We start from the raw sequence: 25,691 nt of genomic DNA on the forward strand, positions 1-25,691 counted from the left end.
TCCATTAAAAAAAAAATGTTTTGTGTTTGATAGGAAGAATATGACATTAGTTGAAGAAAACAAATATTTGAACTTTTATTCAATAGTATATTATTTTCACTCAAGTAATTCTGTTTCAACCTCTTTGTTTTTCTTTTCTTTCAACAGGCTGAAATAAATAACCCAACTGATCCTTTTACTAGCTGTAGTACAAAAGTTTCATCAAATGAAGGGGATGAAGTTTTCTTCAAATACATAGGATGGAGAGTTGCCAATGCACTTTCCAAACTGTTCTTCCCCTTCACTGATGCTCATGTTCCTTCCATGAAAAAAACTTTGATAAAGCAAGATCAAATTAGACATCTAAATAAAAAGTTGGACTTGACAAAGAAGAGAGTTCTACATTTCACTGTAAGGTAAAATAAAACTAACTTTTTTGAATAGTCCTGTTATACTTTATATTTCAAAACCACATTATTTAACTCAGTGTATCCTTTACAATTCAAATCTTAGCTCCATTATTTTCTAGGTATTCTATCATGAGCAAACAGTGTCTTCTCAGAAACTATTAATATTTTCTATATCTAAAATAAGTATTATTATATATAACATAGATCAATGTTTTAATAAAGTGAAAACCTACCTCCAATTAATGACCTTTATTTTTATTTATTTATTTTTAAAGATTTATTTACTTATTTATACAAGCACCGGGTACAGTCAGAAGCGTGGGAGGGTGAGAGAATTCACTAGAGCCAGAGGGGAGCAGAGCAGGCAGAAGGACCGAAGTACACTGCTGAGGGGAGCAGCGGGCGGCTGGAGAGGTCTGCACGCCATGTGGGACCCTCCTCCGGTGGCCGGGAGCAGCCGGGGATTGAACAGGAGCTGGAGAGGCTGTGGGCAGCTTCGCAACCCAGCGCTCAACCGCTGCGCCACCGGGGAGGCCCAAATTAATGACCTTTATTTATTATGTTACTTCTACTAATCCATATCATTATTGTTTCCAGGATTTATAAAAAAATATATCTAAATTATGTTTTTAATTTCTTGCCATTTTTGCATGAAATGTATATATTTAGCAGACTAAATATATTTGTAATCTTCATTTTTTTTTCTTTTTTCTTAGTTAAGGTAGCACTGGTGTACAACATTGTATAGGTTTCAATAGTAAAATTTCATACTTCAACAGAGTGCTTACCTACCACACCCATCACAAAAACATTTAACTTTTCAGAAAATTCAATTCTTATGTTTGAGACCCCTGGTATTTTTCAAGTATCAATCCTGAATGTCACTATCTTAAATATTTTTCTTCTTTTAAAATTTTAGAAAATCACATTTTATTTTGATATTATTTCATCTCATTTTTCAGAATTTAGTCATTAAACAAAGTAGTGTCTTACTATTTATCTTCTGTTTTTTTTGCTTGTCCTCCCTTTAACACATTCTTATTGAGTGTAATTGTATTTTCTCCTTTTTCATTCTTCTTAATTTTATGTTGCTTCTATTTTATGCTTTTTTTTTTTTTAAGATTTATTTATTTATTTATACCAGCACTGGGTACAGTCAGATGTGCGGGAGGGTAAGAGAATTCACCAGAGCCAGAGCGGGGAACAGAACAGGCAGAGTGACGAAATACACTGCTGAAGGGAGCAGCAGGTGGGGCAGAAGAGGTCTGTGGGACCCATGTGGGACCCATGTGGGACCCTCGCTGGCAGCCGGGGATCGAACCGGCGCTGCAGAGGCTGTGGGCAGCTTAGCAGCCCAGCGCTCAACCGCTGTGCCACCAGGGGAGGTCCTATTTTATGTTATTTTTTAATGAACCAGTTTTTGTTTTTTCTTATTTGAAAAATTTTTTTTTAAAGAATTATTTATTTATACAAACACTGGGTACAGTCAGAAGCGCGGGAGGGTAAGAGAATTCACCAGAGCCAGAGCGGGGAGCAGAGCAGGCAGAAGGACAGAAGTACACTGCTGAGGGGAGCAGCGGGCAGCAGGAGAGGTCTGCGCGCCATGTGGGACCCTCCTCTGGTGGCTGGGGAGCAGCTGCGGGTCAAACCGGTGCTGCAGAGGCTGCGGGCAGCTTCGCAATCCAGCACTCAACTGCTGCGCCACCTGGGAGGCCCTAAGAACCATTTTTTGTATTCAAATGTATGCATTTTTGTTCTTATGTTTATGATCTATTATTTTTTCTTCCTTTTTTTAAAGATTTTTTTTTTTTTTAATGCATAGAAGAGCTGGGTACAGGCCAGAGATGTGGGGGATGCGAGGATTCACCAGAGACAGAGTGGGGAACAGAATAGGCAGACTGACTGAAACACACTGCTGAGAGGAGCAGCAGGTGAGACAGGAGAGGTCTGCTGCACCAAGTGGTTTCTCCCTGGCCGTCCGGGGATTGAACTTGTGCTGCAGAGGCTGCTGATTGCTTCATAGAGTGGTGCTTAACCCCTTGTGCCACCAGGGAGACCTTTCCTTCCTTTTGAAACAGGGGCAGAGTAGGCCACAAAAGAGGCCACAGGGTCTCTGAGACCAGAGAGCCACCTAAAAGCCCCAAAAGGCCAAAAACCAAAAGCTATAGACTAAAAAAGGACAGTGCCTGATAAGAGCACAGGTCACTGTCTGTAGGTTCTCACCAGCGTGCACAATTGTGAGAGACCTCAGGCCCCAGTAACAACAACCATGGGGTTTATTTACAAACAGGGAAAACAAAGAGCTTACTGTACCAAGTGGCGGCTGTCTCACCCAGATAACAACAAAGAGCTTTTAGAGGCACCAGGCCCAGGGCCTTTGGTGCTCCTTTCACGCAACATCAGAGACAGGACTGAGGCCCAGTCCATGACAGAGTCCTTCGGCTTCTCTTTCCTCATCAGAGGGAGGCTGCTGGATGCTTCTTTTCCTCTTTCTTTGGAGGCTGGAACCATCTTCTTTTCTTCAGGGGCAGGCGTCGTCTCTTCTTCTTCTTCAGGGGCCCTGGTCTTCTTTTTTCGTGCGGGGGCTGTCATCTCCTTTCCTTCAGGTGCCTCTCTCGTTCTCTTCTCTCTTCGGTGCTTCCGATCGTCGTGTCCTTTGCTACGGGCTCTGCTTGTCTTCTCCTTTTCTTGGGCTCCGGGTCATCTCCTTTTTCTGGGGGCCCTCTTAGTTCCCTCCAGCCCTGCTTATATCCTCTTTCACCCACAAGTCTGATTGGACCATTTAGCACCAATCAGCTCACAGCTCATATTTCTTTGGTCCATTACAAACGGCAGTTACTGAACTCTGAGGAGCAACTGCCACAACTGACTTCTTGTATGGCAGCAGGGTCTAAAGGACGTCACTTTGTTGTTGCTGAGTCTCATCAGCTCTTTGCAGATTTTTGTGATCAGTCCTTTATCATTAGTGTTGGGTGCAAAAATGTTCTCCCAGTTGGTGGGGTTTCTCTTTGTTTTTGTTATTGTCTCTTTTGCTGTGCAGAAGCTCTTTAATTTGATGTAGTCCCAGCTGTTTATCTTTCTCTTCACTATCACTGCTTTGGGTGATGTGTCTGTAAAGATGTCTTTGATGTGCAAATCCCGTAGTGTTTCGCCTATATTTCCTTCTATGTATTTTATGGTTTCAGGTCTTATGTCTAGTTCTTTAATCCATTTCTGGACCTACTAAACATAGAGCTTCCATATGATCCAGCAATTCCACTCCTAGGTATTTACCCAAAGGACACAGAAACATCAATTCCAAAGAGCACCTGCACTCCTATGTTTATAGCAGCACTGTTTACAATAGCTAAGCTTTGGAAACAACCCAAATGCCCAAAAATAGATGACTGGATCAAGAAGATGTGGTACATATATACCATGGAATATTACTCAGCATTCAAAAAAGATAAACACATGCAATTTGCAGCAACATGGATGGCACTGGAAGGGATCATGCTCAGCGAAATAAGCCAAAAAGAAAAAGAAAAATACCGGATGGTCTCACTCATAGCAGGAATCTAGAAAACTTAAATAAGGGACCAGGAAAATGAATATAAGAAAGTGAAAATCAAAATCAACAAAAAACTATGAACCAGAGACACTTTTTGGGGGTGGGGGGCGGGAGGGGAAGGATTGGGGTCAGAATGGGGCATTTGCAATTGTATGGGGGAATATAAAAATAAAATTTAATATTTAAAAAAAAAAATAAAGGACGTCACTGTCCTGCTGGCTTCCACCACTAAGATGGCTGGGTTCTGGTAACACTCTGATTTATCTTGCGGTTTATTTTTTAATTTCTTGAAGATGATGTTAAATCATTGGAAAAAATTCCTTACTGGTGTTTGTCTTAATCACAGCTTGAGTTCCAAAATTATGAAACTATGCTGACTGAAGGCAGATTTTATTTCAAGTGTAACAATTGTGTGGTCCAAAGGAAAAAACAGGTTTTTCCTTTGTGTATATAAATTCAGAAAAATAGATGCATCTTGAGTTGAGTTTTGACATTATCTTAATCTCTTTTTTCAAGAATTATAAGATCAGTGAGCTAGATATGTAGATTTAATATCACACAGCTTGCATTTTAGTAGTCTCATGTGCAGAAGTAAATATTATAAAATTATATTTCAGCTTATACTATTAATATTTTAAAACTACATTATGATCAAGGTACAATGAAAATGCAAGTGTGTTAATTATCACGGGCATTGCGATTTACTTTAAAATCACCAAATGCATTCTGTACATTCTCAAGAATCATGGACATGGGAGAAAAAAATCAGTTTAGGACCATATGATGTTGAACAAGTGTACTTCAGTTTTTTATATTCATCTTCAATATATTCTTATATTCACATCAGTATGAAAAGACTCATAATTGAGACTCAGTATGAGTGTTATTAGAGAACCAACTGGGAAAATGATAAATAGGTGTTAAAAAAGCAGATGGTGGTGAATGCTACCTGTTGGAGCACAGAAAGGATAGACAGAGCTAGAAAGGAGACATAATGGGACTACTTAAATTAGCAAAACACAGAAATAAAAGTTTTAAGCAGACAAAGATGGAGATGACAAAAAAGAGAGAAGATAAAAATAAAGGGAGCAACATATTGAAATGAAAGGTGAAAATGGAAGGATATACACAAGGCTTTAGAAGAGAATAAGAGAATAAGCAAAGTCAGAGAAGAATAAGACAATGAAGGAGTGGGGTGAGATAAAGACTCTGAGAATATTGTAGTTTTTAAAGGATTAGTAAATGAAACATGTCAGTTAAGTCTTAGTTCATTACATAAAAGACAATCATTCATTACGTACCTTTGGAGAAATGTTATATCCATACTCATTTCTTTCACAGCCCATGATAGGTCTCAGAGAGTCACTGGCCTAAAACTACAGTACAGCTCCCTGAGCATCCTCCTAGTGGGTGCCTCAGTTGTTACTGCCTCCAGGGCAGATTTCCCATTGCTCCGTTCATGTTGGAGTGCTTGTAAACAGTGGCCCCTGTGGTTGTGTATGTTGCCAGTTTGCATTAGGAATATTCTGTACTGATAATTAGTGGTATGGGGTATATATTTGCTTTTAAAAAATTGTCGATTTCTGAATTGTATTCCATTATATATATACACCACATCTTTTTGATCCAATCGTCTATTTTGGGGCATTGGGGTTTTTTCCAGGTTTTGACTATGACACATACTGCTGCAATAAACATAGGGGTACAGATATTCTTTTCAATCAATGTTTTTGTGTCCTTCGGGTAGATCTCTAGGAGTGGAATTGCTGGATCATATGGTTGCTTCATTTTCAGAATTCTGAGGAACCTCCAGAGAGCTTTCCATAGTGATTGGGCCAGTTTGCACTCCCACCAGTGATGTAGGAGAGTTCCTTTTTCACCACATCCTCGTCAATATTTGTTGTTGCTAGTTTTTTTGATATGTGCCATTCTTACTGGTGTAAGGTGGTATCTCATTGTGGTTTCGTATCAAAAAAGATAAATTAATGCCATTTTCAGCAACATGGATGGAGCCAGAAGGAATTATGCTCAGTGAAATAAGTCAGAAGGAAAAAGAAATGTATTGGATGGTTTCACTTTTAGGAGGAATACAGGGGAACCAAATAAGACATCAGGGGAAAAAATAATAACAATACAAAACACAACACAACAAAACAAAACAAAACTGACAACTATAAACCAGAGACATCTTGCAGAGGTGGAGGAGGAAGCGGGATCAGAGGGAGGGAGGAAGGAGCACAGGGTACTGTGGTGATGTTGCATAGGTGCATTGGTGAAGGAAATTCTATGTGTACTACACTTGATGCAGGGGAAGCAAAAATTATTTAAAAATGAACAATGATATATATAAATAAAAAATGAAAAATTAAAAAGTTGTTGAAAAATAAATTTAAATCTTAACTATGCATTGAAAAAAACTGTCTCTGGCTCACTAACCATTGATTATAGGCTATTTTATTCCTCCCAATGACTTGATTCTCCATCTGATCAAAACTCCCATAGCTAATTCCTTTTGTTAGGTCTCTGCCTCTGTCCACTTCCTGATCCACAAACTGGAAGGAATGGAATTAATGAGGATCTGAGCATGTTGAAGTCCTGTAGGTGAAGCACAAAGACATAATTTTAAGCCTACTGTGTGCTCAGGTCTTTTCTACTGTTTTTTTCTTTTTTAAATATTATTATTTTTTTCTTTTTTGCATCATTGTTCATTTTAAACAACATTTGCTTCTCCCCACCCCCTCAGGTGTAGTTCCCATAGAGTTTCCTTCACCAATGCACCCGTGCACCATCACCACAGCCCCCTGTGCTCCTCCCTCCCTCCCTCCCTCTGATCCCTCCCCCTCCTCCTCCCCTGCAGTATGTCTCTGATTTATAATTGTCTGTTTTTGCTTTGTTCTGTTTTGTACTATTATTTTTTACACAGATGTCTTATTTGGTTCCCCTATATTCCTGCTATAAGTGAAACCATCCGATATTTTTCTTTTTCCTTCTGGCTTATTTCACTGAGCATAATTCCTTCTAGCTCCATCAACATTGCTGCAAATGTCATGAGTTTATCTTTTTGATTGCTGAATAATATTCCATTGTGTATATATGCCACATCTTCTTGATCCAGTCATCTATTTTTGGGCATTTGGGTTGTTTCCAGATTTTACCTATTATAAGTTGTACTGCAATAAACAAGTGCACAGGTATTCTTTTGAATCAATGTTTTTGTGTCCTTTGGGTAGATCCTTGGTAGTGGAATTGCTGGGTTGTATTGTAGATCCATTTTTAGCAAGTTGAGGAATCTCCACACAACTTTCCATAGTGGTTGGACCAGTTTGCACTCTCACCAGCAATGCAGGCAAGTTCCTTTTTCACCACACCCTCGCCAACATTTGTTGTTACTTGTTTTTATGATATGTGCCATTCTTACTGGTGTAAGGTGGTATCTCAATGTGGTTTTGATTTGCATTTCCTGTACTTGTGGACCTGTGCTTTTCCCCTGTAGTTCTCTGAGAAACGGAGGGGGTAGAGGGGAACACCTCGACACAGGGGCTATTGCTCACGCTGGGTGCTGTGTCTGCCCTGTGTTCACCCGGTGCTGTGCCTGTGGCTGTGTGGATCCCGTGCCCTGAATTCTGTGCTCTAGTTCTCAATATCAGGGTCTGAGATCCAAAACGACAGCTGTTACCCTGTGTGGTGCTCACTATTATGGTGTGTCCCACACCCCGAATTCTGTGCCTAGCTTTCAGTTCCAGAATGGGGTCTTGCTCCATGCCTTGTTTCCCTTTTTACCCCTGTTTGTGTAGCCCACCCCCTCTCAGAGTCTGAGGGTGCTTTTGGAAACCCTGGCTTCCAACTATTAGGAAGTTGGTGATTTTTTTCTGATCACTTAGGTAGCACCAGAGATCTTTCCTAGTATCCTTCCAGAGCTGTGCTTTTTCCCAGTGGGTCTCCGGGGAACTGGGTGGGGGTGGCGTGGAATGGCTCAGTGGTGTGGAGTGCTGTGTCTGCCCTGTGCCACGTGTCATAGGGATCCCACGCCCCAAATTTCACGCTCCGGGACTCAGTTCCAAAGCCCTCACATCCTGGATGCGGGCAGTAGTCCAGTTCAGTGTCCGCATAAGAGGCACCTTTTGCACCCCGCTCCCATGCTGGAGCGCCTGGTTTTTGATTACTCAGTGAGGGTCATTCACCACAATGAGGGTTCCCATATGTGTCCCCAGGAACCTAAGTCATGTGCGCAGGGACCTGGGCAGCAGCAATCCGCTTATGCTTTTCGTGTGCGTGCTTTTCTGCACAAGCTTACTGGCTGGCCTTTGGCTTTTTGCAGGCCTCTCTGTGGAGTCCTTATCTTCCTCTAATGGAGCCCGGAGTTGTTCGCTTACCTCTGTGGTGATTCCTGCTTGGTTCTCCACAGTTCCCGTTCGCGGGGTGCAGTGCCTGCAATAGTTCCTTTCTGCTCACAGTCCCGCTTGATATGTAGTTTGTTCTCGTGGGGGAGGGTAGCAGGGTTCTGAGCTTTCCTCTCTTTTAGTCCTCGTTTATGGCAACTTTCCTTTTTGGGCAGTTTGCCAGAGTTGCCTGTTTCTCTTCCGTGTCCTGGTTTTTGCAGGGACCTGCTGATATTCCTCCCTATGAACTTTTTTTTTTAATGGGAGGACTTACTCGCAGTGTTTCCCCGCCACCGTGTTGATCTCCTCTGCCTCTTTTCTACTTTTTAATGTTCTTCATAAGTAAAATCATATTATCAACTCTTCAAGTATTTTTAAAAATCAACATTTTGTGATTTCAACAAATAGCAATGTGAAAGAGCGTAAGAAGGCTAACATATAAGTAATTGTACAGCAAGTGGGGCACATTTAAGAGATAGGAAAACAAGTAATTTAAGGCAATATATTTCTTTATTGCCTTCAATCACTAGCATACTGATTTTATTGTGAAAATGTGAAAAGTTACTAAGAAGGAGAAAATGGAATCTTATTATTGAAGCATCTGCTATATCTTATAGTCTGGATATTTTTCTGAAAATATTTTTCCTCAGTTGCTTTTAGCCTATAAAATTTTATGAAAACAAGAAGTGTTTTTTTTTTTATATTCTTAAATTTTATTTTCAATGACCTCCGGTTTTGGCTTCATTCTTTGATTTTTCCCAAAAAATCATTATTCTGCTTCTATATATTAATTTCTGTTTCATTTTAATTTAGTGGGGTTTGTTGTTGAATGCATGCTCTTTTTGCCTTTCCATATTTTATGAAAAAATTATACAGTGACTCTTTACTATAGAGTTGAAGCTATAAAAGTTGAAGCCATAAAACCAGGCATCTAATAGTTCCACTTCAAAGTATAACTTTTTCCATTTCTATCTCTGTCAGCAAAATTATCTTAAGTTTACCTTGAGGCTGAGAATTCAGAACTCTGTAGACCAGATTTTCAAAAATGAGTTTGCACATCTAAATATTTTTATTTCTAAGGTTTCTTATAAGTGTATTTCCTTGGTTTATGTTGAAGCCTTAAAAACTCACAAACAACTGATTATTTGCACATATTAAAGACCAGGAGAATATTAACCTAAAACTATATTTTTTGATGCTTAGCTTGTTCAAAATATTATGTTGGAAGACTTTATTCATAAGATTAACACCTGGAAGAGAGTTCAGTTTAAACTAGCAAGCCTGGAGGAGAGCTTGTGTTGTTATCTTGGCAAGACATTTCCCAGTGTGGTCTCATATATATGGTAGTTGTACTCAAGACTGCTCTGTCTTCTATGTAGCATCCTCTATAAGAGAGAATTAACACTAAGGTAGTAGTAGGAGTAGTTAAAATTTATCTAATGGTGAGAAGGTGGAGAAAGGTAAATGCCACAGCATCTCATGAGATAGTAAAGAACAGACTTTACTGCAGGAACTAAAAACCGATGGTCAGCAAAATGTGGCACATGGTCCCATTTCTCATTATCTCATTGATAAGTGTGTTGGAAAACAATTGGACATTGCTGAAACTGTGTTTTGAGTAAAGAATCTGTTTTATTGCTATTCTACTTCTTATAACATAAGTGTGAAAATCACCTTCTCTAGGAAGAAATAAATATTTTAGGATCATTTATTAAGCCATCTGAGATAAAGCATAAGTGGGGGAGGTGATGCTAGAAATATCATCTTTTCAGGACCTCAGACCTTTGGGAAGTTCCTGTAATGTTTGGAAAAGGAGGCCACTGGGCTCCACAGGAAGTTGGATTTAGGAGAAACTCCACCAAGTGATACTCTTAGGATGCCTAGTTTTAGCCAACATCCCTACTTCTATGCCAGGCAACTCAAGGTGAATATATGATGTCATAGTCAAATATTGTGCTAAAAAGGGTACAATGCATGTGATTACTTTATCATTTTATAGCTTTTATACATCTTTAAAATTTCCATTTCATAAAACAGATGCTAAAATTTTACTAATTTGCCTAAGGATTCATAACCATTGCAATGGGACATTGAACATAAACAAATGCCTCCTGACTCCTGAGTCTTCCCCTGAGGCTTTCTTTCCCCATGTGGACTTAATCTGAGGGCAAAATCTTGAGCAGTTGTTTAAGAAATTTATCTTCAAATTATGAGAAATAACTTTATTATTTTCTTTTCTATTTCTGTCTCTCGATTTTTACAACTTGATTTTGATTAGAGAATTTTCTGGTTCATACATATCTCTAGTTAATATTAAGTGATCTATACCAAGTGAGATTCACTTCAGTCTGATTTTAGCTGAAGTCAATGGAGGAAAATTATTATATGTGTATGTGTGTGACATAGAGGATTAAAAAAGAAAAGAAAACAAGACCTCCAAAAGATTCCTAAATAAAAGGCCTTAAGCAAATCTGTCTAGTTCTGATTCATATCTAGAAAACAAAGATCTGAGCCTCCTTCACAAAGTATCCAGTATGTTTCCCTTCCCTTATATTTTGTTTCTGATTAATTTGCAGTAAGTTAAATAACTTCTCTAGCCTTAGGCTTCTAATCCTTAAATATGTAAAAACTATACATCCTTCAAGAGTTTGTCCAGAGGAAAGAATGTAGGCAAAGAGCCTGACATGTTACTTCCTTGTTATTTTGTTTCATAATTTACAGATTTAAAAAAATTACTTTCTTCAGAATACAGTAGTAAAATCTTACTTTGGTAAGATTATAGTAAATAATAAGTACAAGATTTATATTTTTGTGTCCCAATGTGTTTTGAGTTTCCTTTAAGTCTGAATTATTGTCAGTACCTTTTCAGAGAGAACATATTATTTCATGATGATTTCTCTTTTTGGTTAGGTTTTGTTTTCCTTCAAGTTCATGAATTAAAGCACAATTAGATATGAGTGCATGTTATATGTGCTTTTTGATGGTATGGAGACAAGACCAATTATGGAAGAATAATGTTTGGAGTGTTGATAGTGGGCATGGCTGATTATAATTTTAGCTGAAGAGATAAAGAATATGAATGTGCTATTTTTTTTTAGCCTTTGTGAAATATTTATTAAGAAACTTGTTAGCTAAATCACTAAAAGCTTTATTTATTGAAGTGCTATTGGAAGTGAAATGCCAGAGACAGTGCTAGGCTTCATATATGCATTTCCAGTGCATCACTCAGAATTTAGCTGTAGTCTTACCTCAGATACAGGTCAATCCCCATATATCTTATGTGATCTCCTATCCTTCTTACTTTTCTGAATGGAGCCTTGGTCTGAACAGGAATTCCAAGCCTTGGTCATGAACAGTCATAGATTTAACTGCCACTTTCATAGCAGTGGCTTTATGCATAACAGATAGGTGTCTGACTTCGATATGACCATCAATTCTCAGAGTTCTCCATTCACAGTGGCATGATATAGAATCTTAAAATGGTACAGGTATTAAAATGACCTGGGAGAGATGTGAAAAAGAATTCTACCCCAAATACAGATCAACTAGAATCAAAATGACAACCTTATTGGAGGACAAAGTTGTGCAATAGAAAGAAATATCAAAATCTATACATTTTTGTATGTTGTATTGTTTTTCTTGTGTGCTTCATTCTTTCAAAGAAAAGGGTCAATGTTCACTTTGCAGTGAAATACAATTGTAATGCTTGGCAAAAGTATATCGCCTAGTTAGAGTGTAAAGTTAGATATCATGTTAATCAAATTTGTATAGCTTCCACACTTTTAAGACACTAAGAAAATAAGCTAAAGGGCTTAATATTCCACAATTTCCAAATATCTACTTGAAGATTAAGTATTTGATAAAACATATGGACTTGTTGAAAATCTTGTTATCCAGGGAAGGTGCTTTCTGTTTATCTGACAGAACAAATAATGCACCCCCGCTCCTGCAACTCACTCACTCTTCTCACAGGAGGTTTCCTACATGGATTTAAGTGTAGGGAGAAAGTAGAACTCCTAATAGAGGTAGTGATCATTAATTAAATGGCTCTGTGTACAAGAATTGTTCTAGATATGAGGAATGAAAAGGTAAATAAACCATGTTAAAAACTATGATTGATAGTTTCTTCTCCAGAGCTACTGCTTGTGTCACTATTATACTTATTTTTTTTATTATAAAATCACTTGTACCATTTTAAAAAAAAATCTCATTTATTCAATAATTTTTTGTTTATGTTCTATGATAAAAACTGCTTAAATAGTGAATAAAAGTAGTTATGGTTCTTTCAAATGGAATTACCATCAAGTGTAAGATATATTGTCAATCAAACCACAATATAGGGACCTCCCTGATGGTGCAAAGGGTTAATACACAGCACTCTGATACTATCTGCAGCCACTGCAGCACAAGTTCCATCCTTGGCCAGGGAGGTGGCCCACATAGTGCAGCAGACGTCTCCTGCCTTGCCAGCTACTCCCCTCAGCAGTGTATGTCAGTACATCTGCCTGTTCTATTCCCCACTCTGTCTCTGATGAATCCTCTCACCCACCGCATCTCTGGTCTGAACCCCAGCTCTTGTATGCATAAACAAAATCACAATATACTTGTAAAACCACACATATATGTATTAAATCTCTATAATTCTAATTGTTATAGAGGAGGTTTTATAAATTATGATGTGTTCTGAGGAAAAGAGGTACATGGTATTAAGATGACATGGAGTTTGGTAGGGGGTTTGGGGAAAGAAAATAGTTTGCAGAGCAAAGGGTTATGGGATGTGCAAAGTCCTCATGTTAAAAGTGATCATGAAGTATTTAAAGAACTAAAAGAATAGTTATGTAACTGGTCCACTGAAACCACAGGGGGATGGAAACTTAGAGGTGGTCAGAGTTTCTAATTTTCTGTTAGAAGTCACAAGAGGGAATTTAATTGCTTTAGTGGTGAAGTGAACTGTAGAGGGGTGCTGTGTTTGTGTTTGTTTGTGTTTGAGGTTATGACATGATCAGAGCTGTGAAGTTGTTTTTTTTTAAGTTAACTTAACTTCTTTAATCTAAATATCTGTCTATGAAATGAGGTAATGAGCAAACACAGGCTAAAGAAAATGACCTAGTTGGTAGATCCTTACTGCCTGCTTTTAGCACTGCAGGACAACACTCAAAAACAAACAGGAAGAACCAAGAATGGAATTTGTTTATAGGCAATGAGAAAAGAGAGCTGAGAGCAAGTGTGAGAGTGTGAGAATGAAAGTGAGCAAGCCAGCAAGTGAGAAAGAGATGGAAAGTTCATAGGTCTTCATGTGGCCAAATACAGCAGTCATTTCTACTCCAGATAGTGTATATGTTGCACAATTCAAGTAAAGAGTTGCATGTGTGAGATGGCAGCTGTCCACTAGATAGAGGCACAGCTTCATGTAAAAGATGATAGGATGAGAGTCTGGAGCTGGCATACACATGGAGGAAGAAGGGGCAGCCTGCCACTCAGAGTCATACCAGTACAGAAAAGTGGCTGCAGCCAACCTGCTGGTCAAAGGCAGTGCTGAGACCTGACAGGTGGAGAAAAGGGAAGAAAGGTAGATAAGAACACAAGGGGTGAAGGTTAAGTCGACTCTGTCCACGAAGAGAGTGAGAGTCCATTGCTGTGGTCTTTAAAGTTTTCATGGCAGCTCTACTTCTCCCCTCACTATCAACATCCCCTATTCTAGTAGGGAGTTAAAATGCCACCTTCCACACTCTGGAATCATCTACTGTCTTGACAGTTATTAGTCCCAGCTGTCATGGAAGTTGCAAGGTGGGGCCAGGTATCCAGGAAGACTGGGAGTCCAACTACTATACCAGCCTGGGACAGTGCTGCCCTGAGCAGGCACAGAGACCCTGGTCTCTGGCACTAGGTCCACTAGCACAGCATGTCTAGCCTCATGGTATCTGGCTCCTGAACTAGAAATGGTTGAAATGTAGTCTTGAGATGGTCAAGGGACTGAAAACCCCAGTAGGGAGAGAGGGCCAAACTCAGTAGACAGAGATCAGGAGTAGCAAGGACTGAAGCTGGGGTAATCAGAGGTTATCTAGCACCCAGACCCGAGCCAGCACTCCTTATGGCAATGGCAGTGGTGGCACCCTCATGCTTGAGTACTGGGAGTATGGGAAATCAGAGTACTTCTCAGACACTCCTGGGCATCACCTCAAACTTATCCTGTGGATAAGGTCTCTCACAGTCCTGGCAGGGTGTAGGAATCAGGGGGCATTAAAATGCCTGTTACAGTTAATTGGCACAGAACAAGTATATTTTTATTATTATTTAATTAATAAATATAGCATAAAGTATACATATATTAAATATATACACTGTTGATCAATAGAATAATTATTAATATGTCATAAACCTTTTCACTATTGCCTTTTTGGCTTTAAGGCAAAGTGTAGAGGGTGCTATTGCAATATAGTACACACTGAGTTGATGGCTGGCGATAAAAATGGAACAGAGAAGGATATATTTGCTTAATATTTGGATGGAAAAGCAGGAGTTTGTTGATAATTACATTTGAGAGAGTAACAGGAGATCAGGAGATGAAAATGTCTTCAAAATTGAACAATGAGTCCAATAGTACACCATTCATAGCAAGAGGAACATCAGAGGAGAATAAGTTGTATTTGGAACAGGGAAACATCACGTATCTGGTTTTGGGCATGAAGAAGTAATGTTTTTTTATTTCTTTAAGTGGAAATGTCAACTTAGAAGCACTTTTCAACTGTTCTGCAACTGAGGGAAGAAGTTTGTGCGGAGCCATTCAGTGAAGATTACATTGAAATAATGGACAAAAGCAATACTGCCTTAGTAAAGAATCTCAAATGAAATGAGAGCCACTAGGGCAGAATTTTAAGGAATGCCACCATTCAATGTCTGAGGAGAATGACAACAAAACAAACAACACATCAAATGTTATGTGCAGTTGGAAAGGTTTACAAAAATCCAGGAGGGCTTGTGATAACACAAAAAAAAAATGATGAAAGGTTGTGATAATTTTAAAGTATGATATAGTAATGCTTTGGAAATTTAAGTGTATGGAGATAATAATTTTTAAAACAGATAGGGAAACCTTCCTAATCTACCCATAGCAGAGATAAGCTATCCCTTTCTCAGTATCTACTTTCTTCTCAGTGAGAAAAAATATAAACATACATGAAAAATCAATTGGAAAGAGTTGATGAGGCATACATAAAACAACTTGCAGTATCTGCCTAATATAAAATAGTTAAATGTCAAAATGCATGAATATTGTAGTTTGTAGTTTGTGGACAAGCCCCATCCTTCAATGTGATATGCTGTATATCAAGCTACTAAAAAATGAAGTAGATTATCACTTAGTATCTCAACTAGATGGCCTTTTGAAAATTTTACTAAAATTTCCAATTTTTTAAGATAAAATTTCTCCACATCTATTCAACATAGTATTAGAAGTTGTAACTAGAACAATCAGGTGAGAAAAAGATATAAAATGAATCCAAATTGGGAAAGAAGTAAAACTATCACTATATTCAGACATCATAATATATATATAAAACCTGTAGTAGGGGTAAAAAGCTATTAGAAACAATAACTCAGTATTGTGAAGTAGCAATTTACAAAATCAACATGAAAATCAGTTGCATTTCTACATGCAAAAGAAGTTTTCAATACCTGGGCATGAACTTGACAAAGGAGGTGAATGACCTATATGATGAAATCTGTAAGACATTGTTAAAAGAAATAGAAGACAAACAAAAGATGGAAGGATATTCCTTCCTTTTGTATTGGAAAAATCAACATTGTTAAAATGCCTTTACTCAAAGCACTATACATATTCAATCCAACCTTTCAAAGTTTCAATGACATTCTTTAAAGAATTAGAAGAAATATTCCTGAAATTTTTATGGAACAAAACAGACATCAGATAACAAATGCAATCCTGACAAAAAAGAACAGATATTACATAGCCAGACTTCAATCTATACTGTAAAGTTATAGTAATCAGAACAATATAGTATTGGAATAAAAACAGAAACACAACGAATTAATAGGTTAAGAGGCTAGAAATAAACCCAGACTTATATGGACAGTTAATCTATGATAAGGAGTTGAGAGTATACAATGGAGAAAGGAAAGTCTCTTCAACAAATGGTGCTGGGAAAACTGGACCATATATCACACTATACAAAAATTAACTGAAAATTCATTAACTAAAAATGAAGATGTAAACCATGAAATACATAGGCAAACATAAGCAAAATAACAGTGGTCTCAGTAATGTATTTGGAAACTTGACTCCTATGATAAGAAAAACAATAGAAAAAATAAAATTGGAAAACATCAAATTAAAAGTTTTGGCACAAAACAAGAAACTGTCATTGAAACAAAAATAAATCCTACTGAATGGAAGAAAATATTTGCACATTGTATGTTTGAAAGGGGGCTAGTATACAAGAACTACAAAGCATGATTACAACTCAACAAAAAATGGACAGAAGACCTAAATAGACTCTTCTCCAAAGAAGACATACAGAGGGCCATTAGGCACATGAAAAACTGCTCACCACTTAATTGGGGAAAGGCAAATCAAGACCCTAGTGAGATACCACCTCACAACTGTGAGAATGGTCCACAACAAAAATCCGGAAATAACAAGTTGGTGAGGATGTGAAGAAAAAGGAACCATCATACACTGTTGGTGAGAATGTAGATTGGCCCCGTTTCTATGGAAGACAGTTTAGAGGTTCTCAAAATATTAAAAAATAGATATACTATAGGGCTGAGCATTTCCATTCCTAGGTATGTACCCAAAGAATTCAAAAGCACTAATTCAAAGGCATATGTCTACTCATATGTTGATTCTAGCACTATTTACTATAGCCAAGTTATGCAACAACCTTACTTTCTAAGGACAGATTAGTGTATGAAGATGTGATATCTATGTATCGATATATCTGCATCTATATATGCATTTATCAGTCAATCATCATCTATCTGTAGAAAAAATGGAATACCACTCAGATATGTAAAAAAAAGATGAACTCTTGCCATTTGCAACAACATGGATGGAACTAGAGGGATAATGCAAAGTGAAACAAGTCAGGAGAAAGACAAATACAAGATGACTTTCCTCATATATAGAATATAGACAAAAAAAAAACAAAACAAAGAGTCAGATAGCACAAATTAAAGACAAACACCAGGACTATGACTATAAAACTGAGGTTACCAGAATCATGGGAGGAATGTGGTGAGGAGAGCCTGGAAGGTGCACAGTGGACTGTGGTTGAGACAAAGGGAGCCTTGGTGGTGGGTGTGGTGTGGTAACATGCACCTGAAGAGGTTGAATCCTGCATTTGTAAATCATACAGTGTTGTAAATCATTGTCACATTAATGAAAGTAAAAAGAACTTTTGTTAGTGATTTATTATTAATAATGGCCCAGTGTTTCTCCTTTATCAGTTTATGCATAAACTGATATGAGAGATATGAACTGAAGAGATTAATTTCTCCCCAAAGCACTTTTGGTCTCAGTATTTCATGTCCTCCATTTTTATCTGAAAAGGTTAACTCAGCCCCCAACAAGTTAACCAGTCTATATGAAAATGATCATGCCAAGGATAGGAGTGAAGTCAGAGGTCTCAGTTCAAGTTCAAAACATCCTCCAAACAGGCTTCTGTGATATGGTACCCAGTGGGGAACAGAAATGGTCAGAAAGAATGAAGGTAGCAGTCAGGAGAGTGGGAGATGCTACCATCAATGTCCGAAACGTGTGGTGTGTTACATCTGCTTCATGAATGCCTTTGTTATTTTGAAAGTGTATTGCTGCTAAGTTTGTAGGATTTCTGCATTTGTTTATAACTTTGTTGTGTACCTCAAGTATGTCTTTCTTCCCAAAAGGTTAATTTCACATTCTAAATTACCTTTTCACTTGGACTTTTTTTTCCTTTCATCATCAACCTCTTTCTTAAAAGGGTGCATCTACATCCAACACTAATTAGGCTTTATAACTTCAATAAATTGTCATTTCCATTTATCACTCCAGTTTCCACTTTCAATGCCAGCTCTGTTACTGCAATATAAGATCAGTAATTGCTAAGTATCCGTCATATCAGAAGTGACATGTCACTGAAATATTCACAATAGTTCACCAATCTGAGTCTTGTCCAGGTAGAACTAATGCCAAATACTCCCCTTTCTGTTTTTTTCCCTAACATTAAGCTATTTGAATAAAAAAGCCTATCTTAAATAATGTAAATTTACTAAACCATTAATATTAGCAAGCTGGTATTGTCACATAGTCTAAGCACCACTGGTTGAAAAATCACTCACCTATTAGCATATATTTTTTAAAGATTCATTTATTTATACAAGAACCGGGGTACAGGACAGATATGCGGGAGGGTGAGAGGATTCACCAGAGACAGAATGGGGAACAGAACAGGCAGACTGATGAAATACACTGCTGAGGGGAGCAGCAGGTGAGACAGGAGAGGTCTGCTGTGCCATGTGGGATTCTCGCCAGCCGGCTGGGATCGAACCCACGCTGCAGAGTCTGAGGACAGCTTCACAGTGTGGTGCTCCCTCCCTGGGAGGCCCTATGCCTGGTCATTTCTTAAAGTCAATATTCTATAGCCAGGTTTATTTTAAAAGGGAGAGATATGGGGCATATTGATATCAAGCAAGGAGTGTGTGTGATAAATGAATCGAAGCCAAAAAAAAATACTTATAATAATTTCACTTACTTCTTTTCTTTCTGGGCTGTAAATAGATGTGTTGCAGCCAGTAGTGATTTTTAGGAATCCTCTAAATTCCAAGCATTTAAAAAAAAAAAAAAGCTTATGTATTTATTTATTCTTCCAGGTTCCCAAATGCCCATGGGTATTTATTTATATATTTATTTATTCATTTATTTATACAAGCAGTGTGTATAGTCAGAAGAGCGGGACGGTGTGGGACCCTCGCCCAATGGCCGTGGATCGAACCGGCGCTGCAGAGGCTGCTGGCAGCTTCGCAGCCCAGCGTTCAACTGCTGCGCCACCAGGGAGGCCCATGGGTCTTATACCTATACCTTTCACATTCTGTACACAGATAAATATAGGAAGACAATAAATAATGAATTCCACTTGGCATTCAGAGAACTTTCTTGATAAAACCACGTCTGGGTGAGAGAGATGGGCCTATGGAGTAACACAGAACATGGACTCAGGCTGGACAATTAACCCAACTCTGGGGACTTGGGACAGCACCTCTCTGTTAATAGTGTGCATTTGCTCTCTGGGGTGTTTTAGTCAGATATGAATTGAATTAGCCTAGACTGTAGACTTTCCAGGTTTATGCATCACTTCTCAGTGTATGCCACAGTGATGGTAAAAGAGGTGCACAGCAGGAGCAGCAAAAAGCAGTTTCATTTTGGAAGAGCTTCCTAAATCTGCATTCATCCTAGCTGTACTCAGCATTGCACAGCACTTTCAATACAGAGTGATCTAAACACAGTTAGCTAAAGAATGGGTCACATGTTAAGCAGACAGATAACAAAGAAGGAGAGCTTATGACAAATGTGTGCATATAAACAGAGAAAAAAGGTGCATGGAATAACGCACAGGTTCCTCCCCAACCGCTCTTGGTGGATTCCTATACTGCTTGAATAATAATTTCAATGTTATAAAAATCTCTATAAATTCGTGTTGCTAGAATATCCCGAACATCCACTGATATAACGCATGAATCTAGTTTGATTCAGTAAGTGGTGTGACTCTAAGTTTCTCCCATCCTGGTTCACTTGGCAGACATTGTAGTCCTGTATTTCAGTTTTATTCCACTATGTCATGTATTTCCAGAATAATTATAGGCACAAGGTAGTGAAAATTTGGCTGAAAAATATGAAAAAGAAAAATGTAATTGCATTTTGAGAGGATATATAGACAGAACACAATACATTTAGGAAAGAATATGCTTAAGTTAATGAAAACACTAAAGTCTTTTAGAAGACATTTTCTCTTTCCATCCCACAGTCAAGGATGCATCTAATCCAACCATGACTCAATGGAGTTTCCAGTCATTAGAAATGGAAATTACTCAGTTTTCACATGCTCTGTCGCTGAGCAAGTCTTACTATTAGAAATTGACCCCATATATTTCATGTTTAATTATAGCTATATGTTACCCCATGAATAAGAATTAGACAAGAGGGCAGTTAATTTGACAGATGTAGACATCGAAAGTGGGTAATTCAGACCCTTAAAATTCTCTTTAGGACTTGAATGATCCTCTGGCTGTCTCAGTGAGTCACAACAGTGGGATATGTGCCACACTTTCCCTCCGGAGTATGAGCAGCCACCTCTAATTCTGTTTTCTCAGTCTACTTGCACTTGGGTTTTATTGGGGAGTAAAATGGTGAGGAGGGAAATTGTCCATAAAATATATTATGTTCAAGTTCAAGTAGATTTTAAAAATAGACTTAACAATCTGAGAAAGAAACAGATTTGCATTAAAAAGATAAATAAGCCTCCTCCACCACCACCACTGCAACATAACATTAGTGAGGGAGAAAAAGGTCAGCTTAATATCTGTTATGTGGTATAGCAAATAAATGTTTAGTCTTTTGCATACCTGGACCATAAAAGACTAGTAAGTCACAGTTTTGGCAGTCTTGGAAGGAAACATATCACTATTGCAGAGTCACTGAGGGTGAAATTGGCTCAGGACAATAAACATCTCTATGTTTCAGTGATAAGGAAATTCAAAGAATTAAATGTGCATATATGAACTGGGCATACAAATAGGCAGCGCTAACCTGGTTCTTTAATCTCTTATTGTCCTTTCTCTCATTACCAAACCCCACCCCCTGCTCAAATCTGGTAGATATTTTAGTGGAATAATAAAATGGTTTCATTTTCTGTAATTATGTAAATCTAAGCATGCCTGTTTTAGCATACCTGGAGTCCTTCAGAACTACTTTTTCCCCCCAACTATGATCAGGGTGAACAATTCAGGTTAGCAGATCATATTGTATTGCTTCCCCTGTCCCACTAACCATTATGATCACTGCAAGTGCTAGTTGCCAGATAGGAGCTGGGAGTCCATTCCCTCCTGTGAGGAGGCCAACCAGCCCATGCTGTCATTGGTTTCAAGAGCCATTCAGGGGCCTCTACCACCACCAGGTCTCCCTGATGGTGCAAGGGGTTAAGCACCACACTATGAAGCAATTTGTGGCCTCTGCAGCATGAGTTCGATCCCAGGCTGGCCAGGAAGCTACCCACATGGCACAGCAGACTGCTCCTGACTCACCCACTGCTTCCCTCAGCTGTGTATTTTGGCCACTCTGCCTGTTCTGCTCCCTACTCTGTCTTTGGTGGATCCTCTCACCCCCCATATCTCTGGCCTGTACCCCAGCTCTTGTATGCATAAATAAATAAATCTTAAAAACAAACAAACAAACAAAAAGAGCCATTCACACAAGAGTCATAGGCGTCATTTGGCCCAATGACTTTCTTGTATTTGAGGAAACTAAATTTTCACAGGATTGTTATAGGTTTCCTGGATCACTTAGGGGGTAAGTGACAATAGAGCAGACTTGGGACAAGAACCCAAGATTTCTCCACTCCCAAAATGGTTCCATATTTTGAAAACTCCCATGTTCATGGAGATGTAGCAACACTCTAAGGAATGAACACTCTTCCCAGGTTGTATGAACTAACTAAAATTATGTTAAATTTCTTTAGCCAAAATCTTCAGGAATACTTTTTTTTTCCACTGAAAAAATATTGTTGATTGACTGCTTAATTATTTTATTACATCATTGTTAATTTTGTGCTGTATTTGATATCTTCCTCAGGTGTTGTCCCCATAGTACTCCCGCCACCAAAGGACCAGTGATCCATCACTACAGTCTCTTGTGCTCTTCCTCCCCTGATCTGACTGCTCTACCTTCTTCTCCTCTGCTGTAAGTCCCAGATCTATGGTCAGCTTGTAGGTTTTGTCTTTTTTTCCTGACACTTTTGGTTGGTTTCTCTATATTTCACATATAAGTGAAACCATTCAATTGCTCTTTTTCCATCTGACTTACTTCGCTTAGCGTAATCCTTTCCAACTCCATCCATGTTGCTGCAAATGTTGTGAGTTTATTCTCTTCAGTTTCAGAGTAGTATTCCATTGTGTATATATGTACTATATGTTCTTTTTTAAATTTTTTTAAAAGATTTATTTATCTATGCATGCAAGAACTGGGATACAAGCCAGAGATACAGGGGTGAGAGGATTCATCAGAGACTGAGTGAAGAACAGAACAGGTGTACTGACTGAAACGCACTGTTGATGGGGACAGCGGGTGAGACAGGAGAGGTATGCTGCACCATGTGGGTCACCCCCCTGGCTGGGGATCGAACTTGGGCTGCAGTAGTTGTGGATGGCTTCATAGTGGTGACACAGCCCCTTGTGCCTCCAGGGAGGCCTTATACCACATCTTCTTGATCCATTCATCTATTTTGGGGCATTTGGGTTATTTCCATACCTTCACTATTATAAATAATGCTGAAGTAAACAAATGGAGTACAGGTTTTCTTTTGAATTTTCTTTGTGTCCTTTGGGTAGATTCCTAGGAGTGGTATCATTGGGTCATGTGGTAGATCCATATTTAGTGTGTTGAGGACCCTCCACACAGCTTCCCATAATGGCTGGACCAGTTTGCATTCCCACCAGCAGTCTAAAAGTTCCTTTTCTGCCACCTCCTCACCAGCAATTCTTTGTTTTCTTCTCTCTCTTTTTTTTTTCTTTTTTTTTGGACATGGACCATTCTCACAGGTGTGAGGTAGTATCTCATTGTGGTTTGAGGTGCATTTCTCTGATAATAAGTGATGTTGAACATTTTTTTTTCACATGCCTGTGGCAATCTGGATTTTTTTGGAGAAATGTCTTTTTAGCTCTTCTGCCCATGTTTGAATTGGGTTGTTTGCTTTGGTTTTGTTGAGCTACATAAGCACTTTATAGATCTATATAGATAGCACTATATAGATAGCAGTCCCTGATCAAATGTATGGTGTGCCAATATTTTCTCCCGTTCAGTAGGGTGTCTCTTCATTGTGGTTGCTGTCTTTTTTTGCTGTATAGAAGTGTTTTTGTTTGATGTACTCCCATCTGTTTACAGTCTCCTTTACTTTTCTTGCTAATGGAGACAAGTCCTCAAACATGTTTCTGAAGTTTGTCATGGAGTGTTTTACCTTTTATGCATTTTGCAATTGCATATCTTATATCCAAGTCCTTTATCAATTTTGACTTGATTTCCATGTATGGCTTGAGATAGTGGTCTAGTTTGTTTCTTTTTTTTCATTTTTTGCTTGTGGATTTACAATTTTCCTAGAATCTTTTATTGAAGAGGCTTTCCTTGTTCCAGTGTATAAACTTTGCTCCCTTTTGTATATTAATTGTCCATAGATGTGTGGTTTATTTCAACAGCTCTGAAATCTATTCCATTTTTCTGTATGTCTGTTTTGTTCCAGAACATGCTGTTTTAACTATTATGGCTTCATAGTACAGTTTGAAATTGCAAGTGTGATACTTAAACTTTTTTCCTCTTAGTCTGGAGAGGAGAGATAGCCAGGAGAGATTTGGATATTCAGGGGTGTTTTTCTTTGTGTGAGTGTGTGTGTGTGTGTGTGGTTTCATATAAATTTCAGAAATATTTGTTCAATTTCTTTGCAGAGTGCCACTGGGATTCTTATTAGGATTGCATTGAATCTGTAATTTGCTTTCGGTATGATGGCCATTTTGACAATATTGATACTTCCAACCCATGAGCAGGGTATATTTTTCCAGTTTTTGAGTCTTCTATTTCTTTTAACAGTGTTTTATAGCTTTTCTTATAAAATGTCTTTGTTGATATTTGTCTTGTGATCCAGTATATGGTAGATTTTGGATAATGATCTGTGTGCACTTGAGATAAAAGTGAATTCATTTATTTGGGGGGGGGAGTGCAGTGTCCTAAAATGTCTGTTAGGCCCATGTAATTTAGATCTTTGTCTAGGGCTAGTGTGTCCTTGTTTTGATCTTAGTGTATCTGTTGATGTTTGTCTTGTGGCCCAATATGTGATCAATCTTGGAGAATGATCCATGTGCACTTGAGATAAATGTGTGCTCGCATTGTTTTGGGTGGAGTGTTCTATAAATGTCTACTAAGCCTGGGCCTCCCCTGGTGGCGCAGTGGTTGAGTGCTAGACTGCAAAGCTGCCCGCAGCCTCTGCAGCGCTGGTTCGATTCCTGGTGGCTGGCTTGAGTCCCACATGGCACACAGACCTCTCCTGCCATGCTTGATGCTCCCCTCAGCAGTGTACTTCAGTCCTTCTGCCTGTTCTGTAAACTGCTCTGGCTCTGGTGAATTCTCTCGCCCTCCCGCGCTTCTGACTGTACCCAGTGCTTGTATAAATAAATAAATAAATCTTAAAAAAAAAGAACCAAAAAAAAATGTCTTTTAAGCCCATGGTATATAGGTCTTTGTTTAGGGCTCTGGTGTCCTTGTTTATTTTTTGTCTCATTGTTATGCCCATTGGAAAGAGTAGTGTGTTGAAGTCTTCTACTACGTATCTATTTTCTCTGTTTTCAGAGATGAAAATAATTGATATATTTGGTGCTCCTTTATTTGGTCAGTATATATTGATAAGTGTTATATCTTCCTGTTATATCTTCTCCCCTTAATTATAATGTAGTGTCCATCTATTTTTTTTTTCACCTTTTTTAGTTTGAAGTCTATTTCATTAGATAAAAGTATAGTTGTTCCTACCGACTTTTTTGATCCATTTGCTTGTAGGATTGTTTTCCAACCTTATACTTTCAGTCTATGTTTATCTTTTGTAGTTAAATGTGTTTTCTGGGAGAGCAGAAGTTCAGATTTTATTATTTTTTAAAAGATTTTATTTTATTTTTATTTATACAAGCACTGGGTACAGTCAGAAGTGCAGGAGGGTGAGAGAATTCATTCAGAGCCAGAGCGAGGAACAGAACAGGCAGACTGATGAAATACACTGCTGAGGGGAGCAGCGGGCATGACAGGAAAGGTCTGCGTGCCATGTGGGACCCTCGCTGGTGGCCAGGGATCGAACCAGCACTGCAGAGCTGCGGGCAGCTTCGCAGGCCAGCACTCAACTTCTGCGCCACCAGGGGAGGCCCTGGATTTTATTTTTTAATCCAGCCTGCTACTCTGTGTCTTGATGAGTTTAGTCCATTTACATTTAGAGTTAATATTGATAGATTTGGCATCTGTATTTGCTATTTTGTGTGTGTATGTGTGTGTGATTCTATTCCTTACCTTATTCTGTTCTTCCTATTCATTCCTCTGTTGATTTTGGCTTTAGGGCTTCTTGTAATATTTTTTGGAAT

General features: G+C 38.5%; 1 protein-coding gene across 8 annotated transcripts in view; it reads left to right on the forward strand.

Annotated features, from left to right (window-relative positions):
* The window catches only part of TMEM232 (transmembrane protein 232), a 249,512-nt gene that overhangs the window by 148,886 nt on the left and 74,935 nt on the right, over positions 1–25,691 (forward strand). For 4 of the 8 annotated variants that reach the window (XR_008549210.1, XM_037530317.2, XM_054688082.1 and 1 more), the window contains exon 12: positions 148–395. Coding sequence is in view for 7 of the 8 variants with exons in the window: in XM_037530317.2 (XP_037386214.1) it covers positions 148–395 (248 nt within the window). In the remaining variant the exon portion in view is untranslated. Of the gene's footprint in view, positions 1–147; positions 396–10,090; positions 10,238–22,158; positions 22,267–25,691 lie in introns of those variants that run through there. The other 4 variants (XM_054688079.1, XM_054688081.1, XM_054688080.1 and 1 more) reach the window with 2 other exon arrangements.

Source organism: Talpa occidentalis, unplaced genomic scaffold (assembly GCF_014898055.3).
Source record: "Talpa occidentalis isolate TD23 unplaced genomic scaffold, MPIMG_talOcc4v2.1 talOcc4.6, whole genome shotgun sequence".
Classification (NCBI taxonomy): Eukaryota; Metazoa; Chordata; class Mammalia; order Eulipotyphla; family Talpidae; genus Talpa; species Talpa occidentalis.